At 42.7% G+C, this 12542-nt stretch overlaps 1 protein-coding gene across 5 annotated transcripts in view; it reads right to left on the bottom strand.

The window, feature by feature from the left end:
- Positions 1–3935: 3935 nt before the first annotated feature.
- Positions 3936–12542, bottom strand: part of LOC104989972 (guanine nucleotide-binding protein G(s) subunit alpha isoforms short) — a 66963-nt gene continuing 58356 nt past the window's right edge. For 3 of the 5 annotated variants that reach the window (XM_010841841.1, XM_010841842.1, XM_010841844.1), the window contains 10 exons: positions 11092–11146; positions 10886–11005; positions 9019–9116; positions 5853–5907; positions 5648–5721; positions 5471–5529; positions 5242–5362; positions 4955–5085; positions 4672–4739; positions 3936–4447 (listed from right to left, as the gene is read on the bottom strand). In XM_010841841.1, coding sequence (XP_010840143.1) covers positions 4301–4447; positions 4672–4739; positions 4955–5085; positions 5242–5362; positions 5471–5529; positions 5648–5721; positions 5853–5907; positions 9019–9116; positions 10886–11005; positions 11092–11146 — 928 coding nt within the window. In that variant the 3' untranslated portion in view covers positions 3936–4300. Of the gene's footprint in view, positions 4448–4671; positions 4740–4954; positions 5086–5241; positions 5363–5470; positions 5530–5647; positions 5722–5852; positions 5908–9018; positions 9117–10885; positions 11006–11091; positions 11150–12542 lie in introns of all 5 variants that reach the window. The other 2 variants (XM_010841845.1, XM_010841843.1) reach the window with 1 other exon arrangement.

Genomic DNA, 12542 nt, shown 5'->3' with positions numbered 1-12542 from the left:
CACTCTGAGGGAGGAGGGCACTCCTCCCTTCCACTCTGCTGCCTACTCACGAATCTCCCTACCCCCATCACCACCGGCTATGGAATCCAATGGAGACCATGGGTCATGGTCTCCCCACAACTGACATCTGGAAAGACTAGCAGGAGACCCTCTCTCTTTTCCTGTATCTTCTAGAACTACAGGATATGATAGCAGCCAAGCAGTGGGCTTTGGCTACCTGCCTGAATTTGAAGCCCATCTTCCCTGCTTACTAATCTTTCTTGGGGCAAGTTACTTTGGCCTCTCTAGGCCATGTTTAGTCATTGGTAAAAAAAAAAGTGGACCCTGCCTGGTTAGGCGCTGATGGGTGCCCGGTGGATGCTGGATAACTGTGACTTTTATTACCATCCTTCTGGACGTCATCATAGTCTGCCAGTTTTGATCAGCAGGGCCTGGGGTTCTGGGATTGCATTTTTCACATATACATGTTCTATAGCCTGAGAGTTTGTTTTCTAATTGTGATGGATATGTGGCCAGCGCTATAGCAACCTAATGTGGATTATTCCAAGAAGGTTCTAGAATCTCTGGATGGGTGGGGCCTCCGGCTGGCCATCTTGGAAGAGGGGCTTGGGAACTCTTCTCTGCCAGCACTTTACCTGGCTGGGTGTTTTTATGGTTGGGCTGGTCCTGTAATTGTTGCCCAGGGTTTAGTGTTTATTTGGGGTACTTTGGAGGATTATGCAAATTTAAGGGGTGGGTCTTTGGCTATATCTGGATAGCAAACACTCATGTCGATTGTATGTTCATTTGGGCGGCTTTTGAGTGTCATTTTGTGATGAAATCTCGCTAGTAAGCACACAATTTGTATGTGGAATGAATGTTACATAGGAACTTTGGGAAGGTTAATGGATAGGGGGTGTTTGCTACTTTTCTTGCCCTCGGTGGCACATTCTTTGCTCACCTCTGCAGTACTGAGCTTAAGGATTAATTGGCTGGGATTAATTTGACCTGGAAAATAGAACAGGAAGTAGGGTTTGGGCCTGAGGTAGAGTCAACTTAACTGATGTCCCATTTGGCCTGTTTCAGAGGGTGCAATGGTTGATGCTGGGGGTGAGCTGGTCTCTCCCTCCCAACCTTCTAGGAAGCCACACCATGGGTGACCATGAGCTTAAGGGATGAGCCTGGGGATGAAGAACTATAGGGAGCCCAAGAGGATCTCAGGTCCAAGTCATGACCCGTCAAGGATTCAGTGAGTTTGGTGTGCGACCTATTGAGTGCTGGTGCCCATTCCCTCCCCCAGCAATGGTGCAAGATTTTTATTTGTATTTCACTTCATTATGAGTAAAGTTGCATGGTTTCCCCAATGTTAGTTGTACCTTTTTAGAAAGTAAAATTGCTTGTTCCTGTACCTTGCCCATTTTTGTGATGGGCTTGTTTATTCTTAAGAACTCTTTGCTTATTAGGGAAATTAACCTGTTGTTACAGATTTTTACCCAGTCTCCATCCTCACCCCCATTCATATTTAAGTTTTGCATTCTGCTCAGCCAACCCCCCTTTATGGTTTTTAAATCTTATGTCATGCTTATTACCTTCTATAAACCAATATTTTATCTTTAAGGTAGCCATTTTAAAGATATATTTTTATATTTAAATATGTTTTTGACCCACATTGAGTCCATTTGTGTATGGAATGAGGGTAGGGATAGTTATTTGTACCTTTTTAAAAAGTAAAATTGCTTGTTCATATACCTTGCCCATTTTTGTGATTGCTTGCTTATTAATTCTTAGGGGTTCTTTGCTTGTTAGGAAAATTAATCCTTTCTTACGTATTTTTACCCAGTTCCACTCCCACCCCCATTCATATTTGATCTTACGTTTTATACAGCCCTTTCCTACCCCATCCCTGACCCCGACTATACGTTTTTTAAATTTTAGGTCATGCTTAGATGGGCCATAAGATTTCAGTTGTAAAACTCACCATTCTAAAAGTACATGTTTGTATTTAAACATATGTGTTTGACCAACACAGAGTTCATTTGTGTATGGGATGATGTAGAGATAATTAGTTATTTGTACTTTTTTAAAAAGTAAAATTGCTTGTTCATGTATCTTGCCCATTTTTGTGATGGCTTATTAAATAAGAGCTCTTTGCTTATTAGGGAAATTAATCCTTACATATTTTTACCGTTTCCACCCCAACCCCGTTCTTATTTAAGTTTTGTATAGCCATCTCCCACCCCACCTCCCCACCCCCATTTTATATTTTTTTAATCTGAGGTCATGCTTAGAGGGGCCTTCCATAAGATTTTAATTGTAAAAATTGCCATTTTAAAAGTACGTTTGTATTTAAACATGTGTTTGACCAACACTGGGTTCATTTGTGTGTGGGATGAGGTAGAGATAGTTATTTGTACCTTTTTTAAAAGTAAAATTGCTTGTTCATGTATCTTGCCCATTTTTATGATGGCTTGCTTATTAATTCTTAAAAGCTCTTTGCTAATTAGGATAATTAATCCTTTCTTACATATTGTTACCCAGTTTCCACCCCTACCCCCTCCCTGATCCATATTTTATGTACAGTCCTCTCCCATCTCCCCACCCGCTTTATATTTTGTAAACTTAGGTCACGCTTAGAGAGGTCTTCTATAAACTAAGATTTTAATTGTAAAAATCACCATTTTTTAAATCACCATTTTTTTAAAAGTACATTTTTATATTTAAACATATGTGTTTGACCCACTGAGTTCATCTGTGTATGAGATGAGGTGTAGAGGTAATTAGTTATTTGTACCTTAAAACAGTAAAATTGCTTGTTCATGTACCTTGCCCATTTTTGTGATGGGCTTGCTTATTAATGCTTAAGAGCTCTTTGCCTGTTAGGAAAATGAATCCTTTCTTAGTTTTTACCCAGTCCCCACCCCTGCCCCCACTCATATTTAATTTTTTTACAGTCCTCCCCCCATTTAAATTTTTTAAATCTTAGGTCACACTTAGAGAGGCCATCTATAAACCAAGATTTTAATTGTAAAGATAGCCATTTTTAAAGTAACTTTATGTATTTAAACATACATGTTTGCTGCACATTGAGTTCATTTACATGTGGAATGAGATAGGGATCCAGCCTAATTTTCCCCCAAATCACTACACCATTTATTTTTAACTATTTGATAGCTTTGTACCAGGTTTATTCCTTCCCACCCCCTACCTCCCACACCCCTCCCATCATTTTTACTGAGTTATAATTGACAAATTTTAATATAGTGTGTACAGTGTGATGATTTAATATACATTGTACACTATTTCTTGAGTAAATCCACTTGATTTGAACCTGCATTACTAAATTACTCCCACCCAATTGAGATGCTGGATGGACAGAGAGCTGAAAAGCAGACACCTATTTTGGGGAGAGTAGGTAAGTAGACACACCATGAGATAGTATATAAAGGTATAAATTGGTAGAATACTTGGATAGGGCAGCAATGATCAAAGTATAGAATTTTTTGATGGACCTTAGTGGTTTTCTTCAGGGCATGGGTTTGGGAGGAGGACAGGGTGAACATTTGATATTGTCTGAAAACCATTTTCAGAAACCCAAGATTAGGTCAACAAAAAGTATGGCAAGATTTTACACCCACTTATAACCTTGGGGCCTTGTCACCTAAATACAGGGGCCTCCTAACTTTTGATGTAGTCCAAACCCTGAACGTGGGGTTGCGAAGAGTCGGACATGATTGAGCGACTTCACTTTCACTTTTCACTTTCATGCATTGGAGAAGGAAATGGCAACCCACTCCAGTGTTCTTGCCTGGAGAATCCCAGGGACGGGAAGCCTAGTGGGCTGCCGTCTATGGGGTCGCACAGAGTCGGACATGACTGAAGTGACTTAGCAGTAGCAGCAAACCCTGAACAGTGTGTGTGTGTGCTTGAAACCGCAAATAATTCACAGGAGTCACATCTTTGCTCACATTTAATTTTTATTTTGATTTTTTTAATGCTGCACAACACGATATTTATTTCATTTGTTTCATTTATTTCATTTATTTATTTCTGTTTGCTGCTATTATTGTAGTTACTTAAAGAGAGAAGGGAACATTTGTAGCCTTTTTTTCTTAATCTTAATCTATAGGCCGCCTTAAGCTTTCTAAATTTGGAATATTTAAGCAAGCTGTAAGGTGAAGGGGGTTTCGCAAAATCACTTGAGGGAAAGGAAAGGTTGCTTTGTTAATCATGCCCTATGGTGGGTGATCAACTGCGTGTACAATTATATCTTACTTCTAATTAATTGCGCTTAAGGCCTTAATTAAATCTGGAGGTTCCCTTCTTAGAGCAGCTCATACTGACGGAGGTGCATGCGCTGGATGATGTCACGGCAGTCGTTGAACACACGGCGGATGTTCTCGGTGTCCACAGCGCAGGTGAAGTGAGGGTAGCAGTAGTGGCGCCCGTCTCCACTAGCAGTGCTGATTCTCTGTGGGGACAAAGGAACCGTGGTCAGTGCCCCCTCGCCAGTAACTCACCAGTGGATGTCATCTACCAAGCTCTGCCCACCAGTTATTGACATCATGTTGAAACAATCCCCAACTGAAGGGCACAAAGGCTAAGAGTCATGCTGGCTATCGGTGAAATAACATGGAGGAACTGGATGGTTTGATCCTCAGATTTAGAATTAAGTAAACAACAGTCTCTACTCACCAGAAATTCATCTCGAATGAAGTACTTGGCCCGGGTCACGCGTGGGTCCTCTCCGGGCTCGGGAGTCGCTGTAAAGAATATAAATATTTTGTTACTTAAGTAATAAGAATGAGATTCTTTTGTTCCCCCTATAGACCCCTTATAGTGTGGTGGTGGTGGCTGGGGAAGCAGAGTTCCATTCTTAGAGATCATTCATTTTTAAAATCAAGAACAGAAATCTTTAACATATGCAAGACCCTGTGGGACCAATGGGCACTAATCAACTGCAGAAGGCCATACGTACCATCCTCAGGAGTAGTGTAGCGAGCAAATTCTGGAAAGTAGTCCTCAATCTTCGATTTTCCAGCAAGGACTTTCTCAGCCAGCAGATCTTGCTTGTTGAGGAACAGAATCACAGAGATGGTGCGCAGCCATCTAAGAAAGAGGGAAGCGGGTTTATTGCCCAGGAAAAGAGTATTCTTTTTGCAAGTGGTTTGAGATGCTTGTACAAGAACTTGTACAAGATTCTTTTCTATTGACCTTGACATCAGTAGGGAGGAGATGGAGGTGGGCGGTGGGCACTGCACAAACCTGTTATTCCAGATGCTCTTGAAGAGGTTCAGAGCCTCCTGCAGGCGGTTGGTCTGGTTGTCCTCCCGAATGACCATGTTGTAGCTGCTGCTGGCAACCACGAAGATGATGGCAGTCACATCTTCAGCACAATAAAGCAAACATAATGCATGTTAGCAGAGAAAGTGATCCTTAACAATTAGAAAAGCAAACTGTCCTTAGAGAGCAGAGAAGCCCATGGCTTCCGTACCATTGAAGCATTGGATCCATTTGCGGCGTTCATCACGCTGGCCGCCCACGTCAAACATGCTGCAGGAGAGAAATGATACCTGGTCACTCCAAGGGCCAACACTGGTCCACCGCTCTCCCTACCAGAGGGAATGTCAAGATATCTTTTTTTTTTTTTTAAAGGGAACCGTTTACTTACTGGAAGTTGACTTTGTCCACCTGGAACTTGGTCTCAAAGATTCCAGAAGTCAGGACACGGCAGCGGAGCAGATCCTAAAACAGAATCTTGGGTCAAGGGATCTCACCGAAACCAACTAAAACTCATTTATAATTGCCAATCTGGAGTTGCCAATTAGTTGGGACAGAGGGCTCCGAGTCCTCTGCTTGTGAGAACGTGTGCATACCTGGTCGCTGGGCACGTAGTCATCCTGCTTGATGACATCAATCTTGTCCAGGAAGCTGGGAGGAAAAGATGCACCAGGGTGACCACGTGCTCATGCCACTCTGCCCACCCACTATCCCTGCCTCTCTGCAAAGACCAGCTGATGGAAATGACCACCCCACAGTTACATGGCATTAAGTCGGTGGGAATTTTCTGTGTTCATTAAGCTTATGATTCCAAGCTTATGCTTTAGAGAGGTTAAAGCAAAGAGAATACAAGATAAATGTACTTGGCTGAGCAGTAGTAGGTCTAGGAATCCAGAACTAGGAGTGGGCTCTCCTGGCCTTGTTTTAATTTTAAAAGGCTGGTTCTGTGCAGATCAATCAGCTGATTGATTTTGTGCCATTTGATAATGACTGAGTTAAATTCAAATTGTTTGGCTTTGATTAAAATGGCAAGTAGGATGAAAATTGTACCCTTCCTGTCATGCAGAGTTTTAAAAAATGGAAAAAAAAAATGGCACATTTAAGAGCAGCAAGGATTTTTTTCCCTCCCAAGAGACTAATGAAAATGAGATTGTCTGAGTTACTCAGAAAGGGTATCCCTTCCTTCTACTTGTAAGAAGGGGCCGGGCCCTTACCACACTGAACAGGAAACAGACACAACGTTCCCTTCCGTTCTACTTCGTCTATGAAATAGCACAGTCCAGATATTAAACTTTAGCGTTTTCAAAAACCCTCAGAGCCACCCAGGTTAGGGGCCCTTATTCAGGCTGGGAGCCTGCACAGTGGAGGGGTGGAGATCTTAGGGGCCATCCTTAACGATGAGAAAGCTTTATAGGGGAAAAGCAGTGTTTTCTACCTCCCTTTCCACAGCTATACACTGTCCCCAAAGCAAAAAGTACCTTGCTTGTGTTGCCAGACTAGATAACACTGTTAGGAAAATAACTTTTAAAACACTAATTACTGTGTTAATGTTAAAACCAGCTTTTTTCTTTTTCCTCCTTGGGGGGAGGGGTCTGGAATTATTTTAAAGTGGGCTAATCAGAGAAGAAAAATCACAAAGAAAAGTCTATTTAAAGAAATTCTGTACCTTTTTTTTTTCTTCTTTCCTCCTTCCTTTTTACCAGTTTAAAGTTAGTCTGGCTTAGAGGATATACTAACTTGCCCAATCAGTCTTACATTACAGTACCAGTCCAGAAATAGCTCCCCAGCCGCCCTGGCCTCCAGCATGTTGCCATGGCAACAGAACCACAGTTCTAAAAATAGATCATCAGCACCAAATCTTGTGAGAGAGACATCTGGAGTGGGGCCAGCCAAACCCGGGCTCAACAAATAAAAACAGGCACCTTAAGAAATGGGCAAGATAGCAGTAGATCAACTTTATAACATAAAGGCAGTGAAACCAGACACACACTGGTCACTGCAGGGCAGAGCTGCTTTCCAAGCATCGGGCTGGGGAAGACATTTTATAAAAGTTGAGCTGTGTTCTCTTTTTCTTAGAGTTGCCTTAAAACTTTCCATAAACTGCAAATGTTGCCTTTTTCAGATAAAGTTGCAGGAGTAATTGAGTGTTGCTTTAAAAAACAATAACAACAAAAAAAAAACTTTTAAATGGTGTGAGATTAAAAAAAAAAAAAAGCTGGCTAAACTGTTAATTAATGAAGTTGTTACACCCTCCCCCCTCCCAGAGCACTCCAAACTGGGGTGGTTAAATCCTTCTAATCTTGTACCTGTACTTCTGACTTGGATCCAAACTACAAAAGGCAAACAATTCCAGGATTTCCATTTGTTTTGCCTTACTATAATTAGCACTTCCAGCTTTAAGCACAAACTTTTGAGAAAATCAGAGACTTTGTTGAAGAGGGGGGTGGAGGTTGGGGGGGGGCGGTCACAGAGACTGGCCAAGATGGACTTTTTTTTTCTTACTTGTTGAAAAAATATACAGATTTGCTTGTATATGAAATCACAAAACAGCTATATGTGTGACAATTGAAAATAATCAAATGCACTTCCAATGGGAAAGCAGGGTCAGGGAGAGAGAAATTAATAGGCTTCACAGCCCCTAACATAAGCTCTTGTGATGTGTAGATACAAGAATCTGGGGCCCTTGCTTTGTGTTTGCAGTTGGAGTGCTGTCACCTCTTCCTCACTCCTGTTTATTCAAGTGGTTTTCATAAGTTCCTCAGGCGTGGGGCTCCTAAGTAATGCAATTTTAGCTTTTTGTGAGCCAGCCAGGTACCATGTTCCTGGTTACTTAATATTTTCAATAGCAAAATTGTGTGTTTCAGTTACTTACATAAGAGAGGCTGAAACATCACAAATATCTCTTGCCCTTCCCCCAGTCATAAAAGACAATCCAACTTGAGAATATATGATAACTGAGACCGCTGAGTACATTTGTGCAACATCAGCAAACAAACGATACCTTTAAAATATCTTTTATGGCTCTGAACATCACATATTTGCTATATTATGTACAGGATAAGGAAGGTCGTAAACTATTTAAAAGGCAACTTTCCAGCTGTGTTTATCACATCCACTGGAAGAGAGCCCATGAAGGGACACAGCAAGGACCCCATGGGGGGAGCATCCTCAAATTAAGCCCAGTGTGAATGAATCAATAAGGATAGGAAATGGAATTCAACACAATACCCAACTCTAGATGAACTAGACATACTGGACTCTGGCAGCTACTACAGTCACGTCCCTGATAGAGGAAACAGCAAAGCAACGGACTGGCCATGAAGGAAGGGGGAGGCACATTTTTGCCACACTGTTCCTCTTTGTCATGTTTTAAATTACAGCAATAAAATATAATACTTCTACCTTATCCAAAGTGTGAAAGCTGTCCTATCTCCCCACATGCTTGGAGGTCAATTCAATTAATTACTTCAAGGTAATTAATTATGAACATCACTTTACTGCAGGTAATTATCATTTGCTCTACCAGGCATTACCTGTTTGTATAAAAATAATGTCACTGCACTAAAAAGTGCAATTAAGGGCTTTATAAAACCAGTGAATCAAACTAGAACTTTCAAACTGCAGGTGGGAATAACTGGCTGGCTTCTCTGAAAAGAAGTAACTTGAACAGTGTGAGTTGTGGTTTTTAGGATGTTCTCTATGTGTTTTTGTGTGTGCGTGCGCGCCCATGCATGCACGCTGCTGTGGAGACCGTGTACTTACTACTGGGCGCAGTCAATCAGCTGGTACTCGTTGGAGCGCTCATAGCAGGCACGCACCCCTTCATCCTCCCAGAGAGCCTTGGCATGCTCGTAGAATTCCTGGAAGTGAACAAGAGAGGGAATGTTTAGACACGGGGGGCTGCTCCCAGTGAGACCAGAGTTCACCCTGCCACCAACCCTGGGTGCAATTATTCCCTGTTTCGAGGCAAACTAAGGAGTGAGTGTTCATAAAGAACTTCAATGTGCTACACATACTTGGAAATTGAGACCAGCTCATCTCTTATTGTGGATTACTGGTCTTGGGTAGTTTTCATCCTATACTTTTTGGGAATGGGATGAAGGGCCAAACTAAACTACTGAATAAGTTTCTTTCTTCACCCAATTGCTTACCTAGGAGGAATACAAGCTAATTAGGAGACTTTGCCAATAAATGATTTGATGTCATGGAGATAAGACGTCTCATTTATGAAGATGTGGTGAGACCGCAATTTTCCTTCCAGGAAAATGCAAATTTTAGCAAAAATATTATAATTGGGAGCCGTTGGCAAATCTGACCTTGTCAGTCAATGCCTATCAATCAAAGGAGCAAATGACCTCTGCCTGGTTTTAAAACTGCAATAGGTCACAGTTCATATGTCATTTGAGTAAAAACATTTTTAATTATATGGGGGCAATCTCCCCTTACAAGGGAAGAAAAGGTTTTTCTGCAATGTGAATGCAGCAAGAAAAGGGTCAAAAGCTAAATGGGAGGACCCTTAAGAGTCACCATCGTAGTGCATTTTTAATGGGCTTCGTTTTTTCCATTAGAGCTACAGAACCACAGAAAAGCCTGTGTTGGGCATTATGTATGCTGTGTTTACTGCTCGACTCTTCTTTTATTTTTTCCTATTTAAGAGAATTTACCTAGCCATACTTATTAATACTGCTTCCTGGATAGGAGAAGTTTGCAGCCAAACCCATTTAAAATATACAAACACAAATTCCCAAGAAATCCTGACAAAAGGCGACAATAAGTCATTGTTTTTGCTGCAGACGAGTCTTTTCCTTCTGGACCTTATAAACTTGCCCATCTTTCCATTTTGTTTCCTGTTCCCCTCTTATAAACTATTCTTCCCTCACTAAGGGTCAAAACATATATGCTTAGGGCATGGGCAGTTCTCTGTTCCCTAAAAATAGTTCTTTATGGAGCCGACAAATCTGTGCAAAAAGCGTCCTGCACGTCAGCCAGGGAACACAGAAGACAATCCCTGTGTTATGACATTTAGGTGAGGGCCTTTTGTAATTTTTTTTTAAATTAATGAGAAAAGATTTCATTTAGCCCAAGGCAAGGACTGATTTTAGGAAAAATTAATAAAAGTTAAATGGCAAATTGTTTAAAATGAGAATATCTCCCATTTATAAAACTCAGAGCTGGCACTTCATCTCTCATTCCTTGGTATCTCAGAATAGTTTCAATCAGCTAGACGATTAGCATTTCTGTGCCATACTCAACATATAGTACTTTGTCACAAGATGTGTATAAGGAAGTAATTAAGGCTGCCACAAGTCATGACTTTTTCTTCTGTGAAAATTTACAGTCCAGTGCAGTGGGAATGGTGGTATTGAACTGGGATGTTTACTTGTGGAGAGGAGTGAGTCAAGACTTACACACGGGGTGACAGGACTCTGCTCCTCCATCTTGACTAAAGCCCTAATGCTTACTGCTAGCTGTTGCTGTCATTTTAAGAATAAGGATTCTTAATGGGTTAACTGTTTCCTAACAGTGTCAAAGAACTAGGTTTTGCTGGCAGTGTGCAAACTGAGTTTTGTGGCAGAGTAGCGGAGGGGGGTCCCTGGTGGTGTGGGGAGGGGGTGCAGGCTTGGCTTACGGGAGGGAAATCAAAGTCCGGCACGTTCATCACGCTCAGAATGTAATCCACTCTGAACTGGTTCTCTGGGTTGGCCAGCTCCACAGGGGGCACCAGGTTGCTCATGGCGGCCACGATGGTCTGAAAATGATGGAGCAAAGGTCAGGGGGAGAGCGCTGTCTGAAAGGGAGGCTAAAAGAAAGGACAGAAAAGGACCAGGCACGTACTTCAATGGCCTCTTTCAGGTTGTTTTTGATGTCCTGCACTTTGGTGGCCTTCTCACTACAGTGGGATTGAAAAGAAAAAAAAAAATCATATTGCATCACGTTGACTCACAGTGTCGTTTCAACCACGACTTTCCAACTAAAATAGTATTCTGTTCTTGAAGGAGTGGTGGGTTCAGATCTGGGCTGAGGTTGGAGGTTCCCGAATAATGGTGGTTTCAAATGATAACCACCCATTGTGTCCTGAGGACACGCCCAAGTGGGGCAGAACCCCAAGCATCTAGATAAGGATTGTGGCTACTGTACCAGAAGTGTGGACTGGTTATTTACTATTCAGAGGGGCTTCCACCCTCTTGTGGCCCCCACTGCATGCCAGCACTTCCTAAAAGTTCCTATTGGCCTTTATTAGCATCCCTATTGGAGGGTCAGTTGCTCAGTTGTGTCTGACTCTTTGCGACCCCGTGGACTGCAGCACGCCAGGCATCCCTGTCCCGAAGCTTTTGGTGGGGGCGGGGAAGTGTTATTGTAGGGTTAAGGAGGTGGGGAAAGGTCATGGTGTGCCTTGCGGCTTCTTCAGTCACTGGATTAGCATAGGGACCAGCAGTGAATGAAACGAAGGTGGTAGTGTTAATTACAGACTTAAGGGCCCCGTTTTTATTTATTGGAATAGTCACTGTCCCTCGATGCGGCCAGCAGCAGTGGACAATATTTCTAGTTGATGTTAATATACATTGATCCCTCAATGTGAACAGAGTAAAATGGAATTCTGCCACCCCTCCCTGGAAGTCTTTAAGATCTGGGACTTATGGGGGGAAGGGGAGGGAGGCGGTGTGGCCTATGCCCCACAGTTAGGTAGATGTTAGTGCCTTCATCAGTTTTTAATTGATTTTAACTTGCACACCTGGGAGGGCAGGTGTGGTCTGTGTGGAACCAGCCACTTTCAGCGTCCCTGGGGACACAGGTAAAGGCCCTTTGACTCTGGGGAACCCTGTCATTGTGCTTATCCCTGTGTGTCTTCAGACACTGTCCATCATCAAACACAGCCAGGGAAGGTTCTTTGGGGCTGTGTTCTTGCCACAGTATTGCCGAGTGGGTCACCTGTGGGCTAGGGGATTGGACCACACCCACGACACACATACTGAGTATCAGGTCCTAGGAGGTGACAGTGGCGTCACAAAGATGGAAGGTGCTGTCCTCAGGGGAGGGGACGGAGGGTCCCGGTGACAGAGGCAGGAGGGGGACAGGGCTTATATTTTTCTTGCTGGGGGTTTTTTAAAGAAACCTCTGGAATCCAGTTGTTGATGTATTCACGGGGTTAATTCACCTAGAGTACTGGGATGGAGGTAATTAAACACGTAGCCCCTCAGGGGCAGGACACGACAGGACATTAGCGTAGAGGACACGCGGGGAGGGGATGTTAACAAGAGCAGCTTAGCCCAGGAGGTCAGTGTGAC

The sequence above is a fragment of the Bison bison genome, unplaced genomic scaffold (genome assembly GCF_000754665.1).
Source record: "Bison bison bison isolate TAMUID 2011002044 unplaced genomic scaffold, Bison_UMD1.0 scf7180017864167, whole genome shotgun sequence".
In the NCBI taxonomy this organism is placed as follows: domain Eukaryota; kingdom Metazoa; phylum Chordata; class Mammalia; order Artiodactyla; family Bovidae; genus Bison; species Bison bison.
Note: the sequence above shows the minus strand (reverse complement) of the source record. Positions and strands in the feature narration are given on the sequence as shown.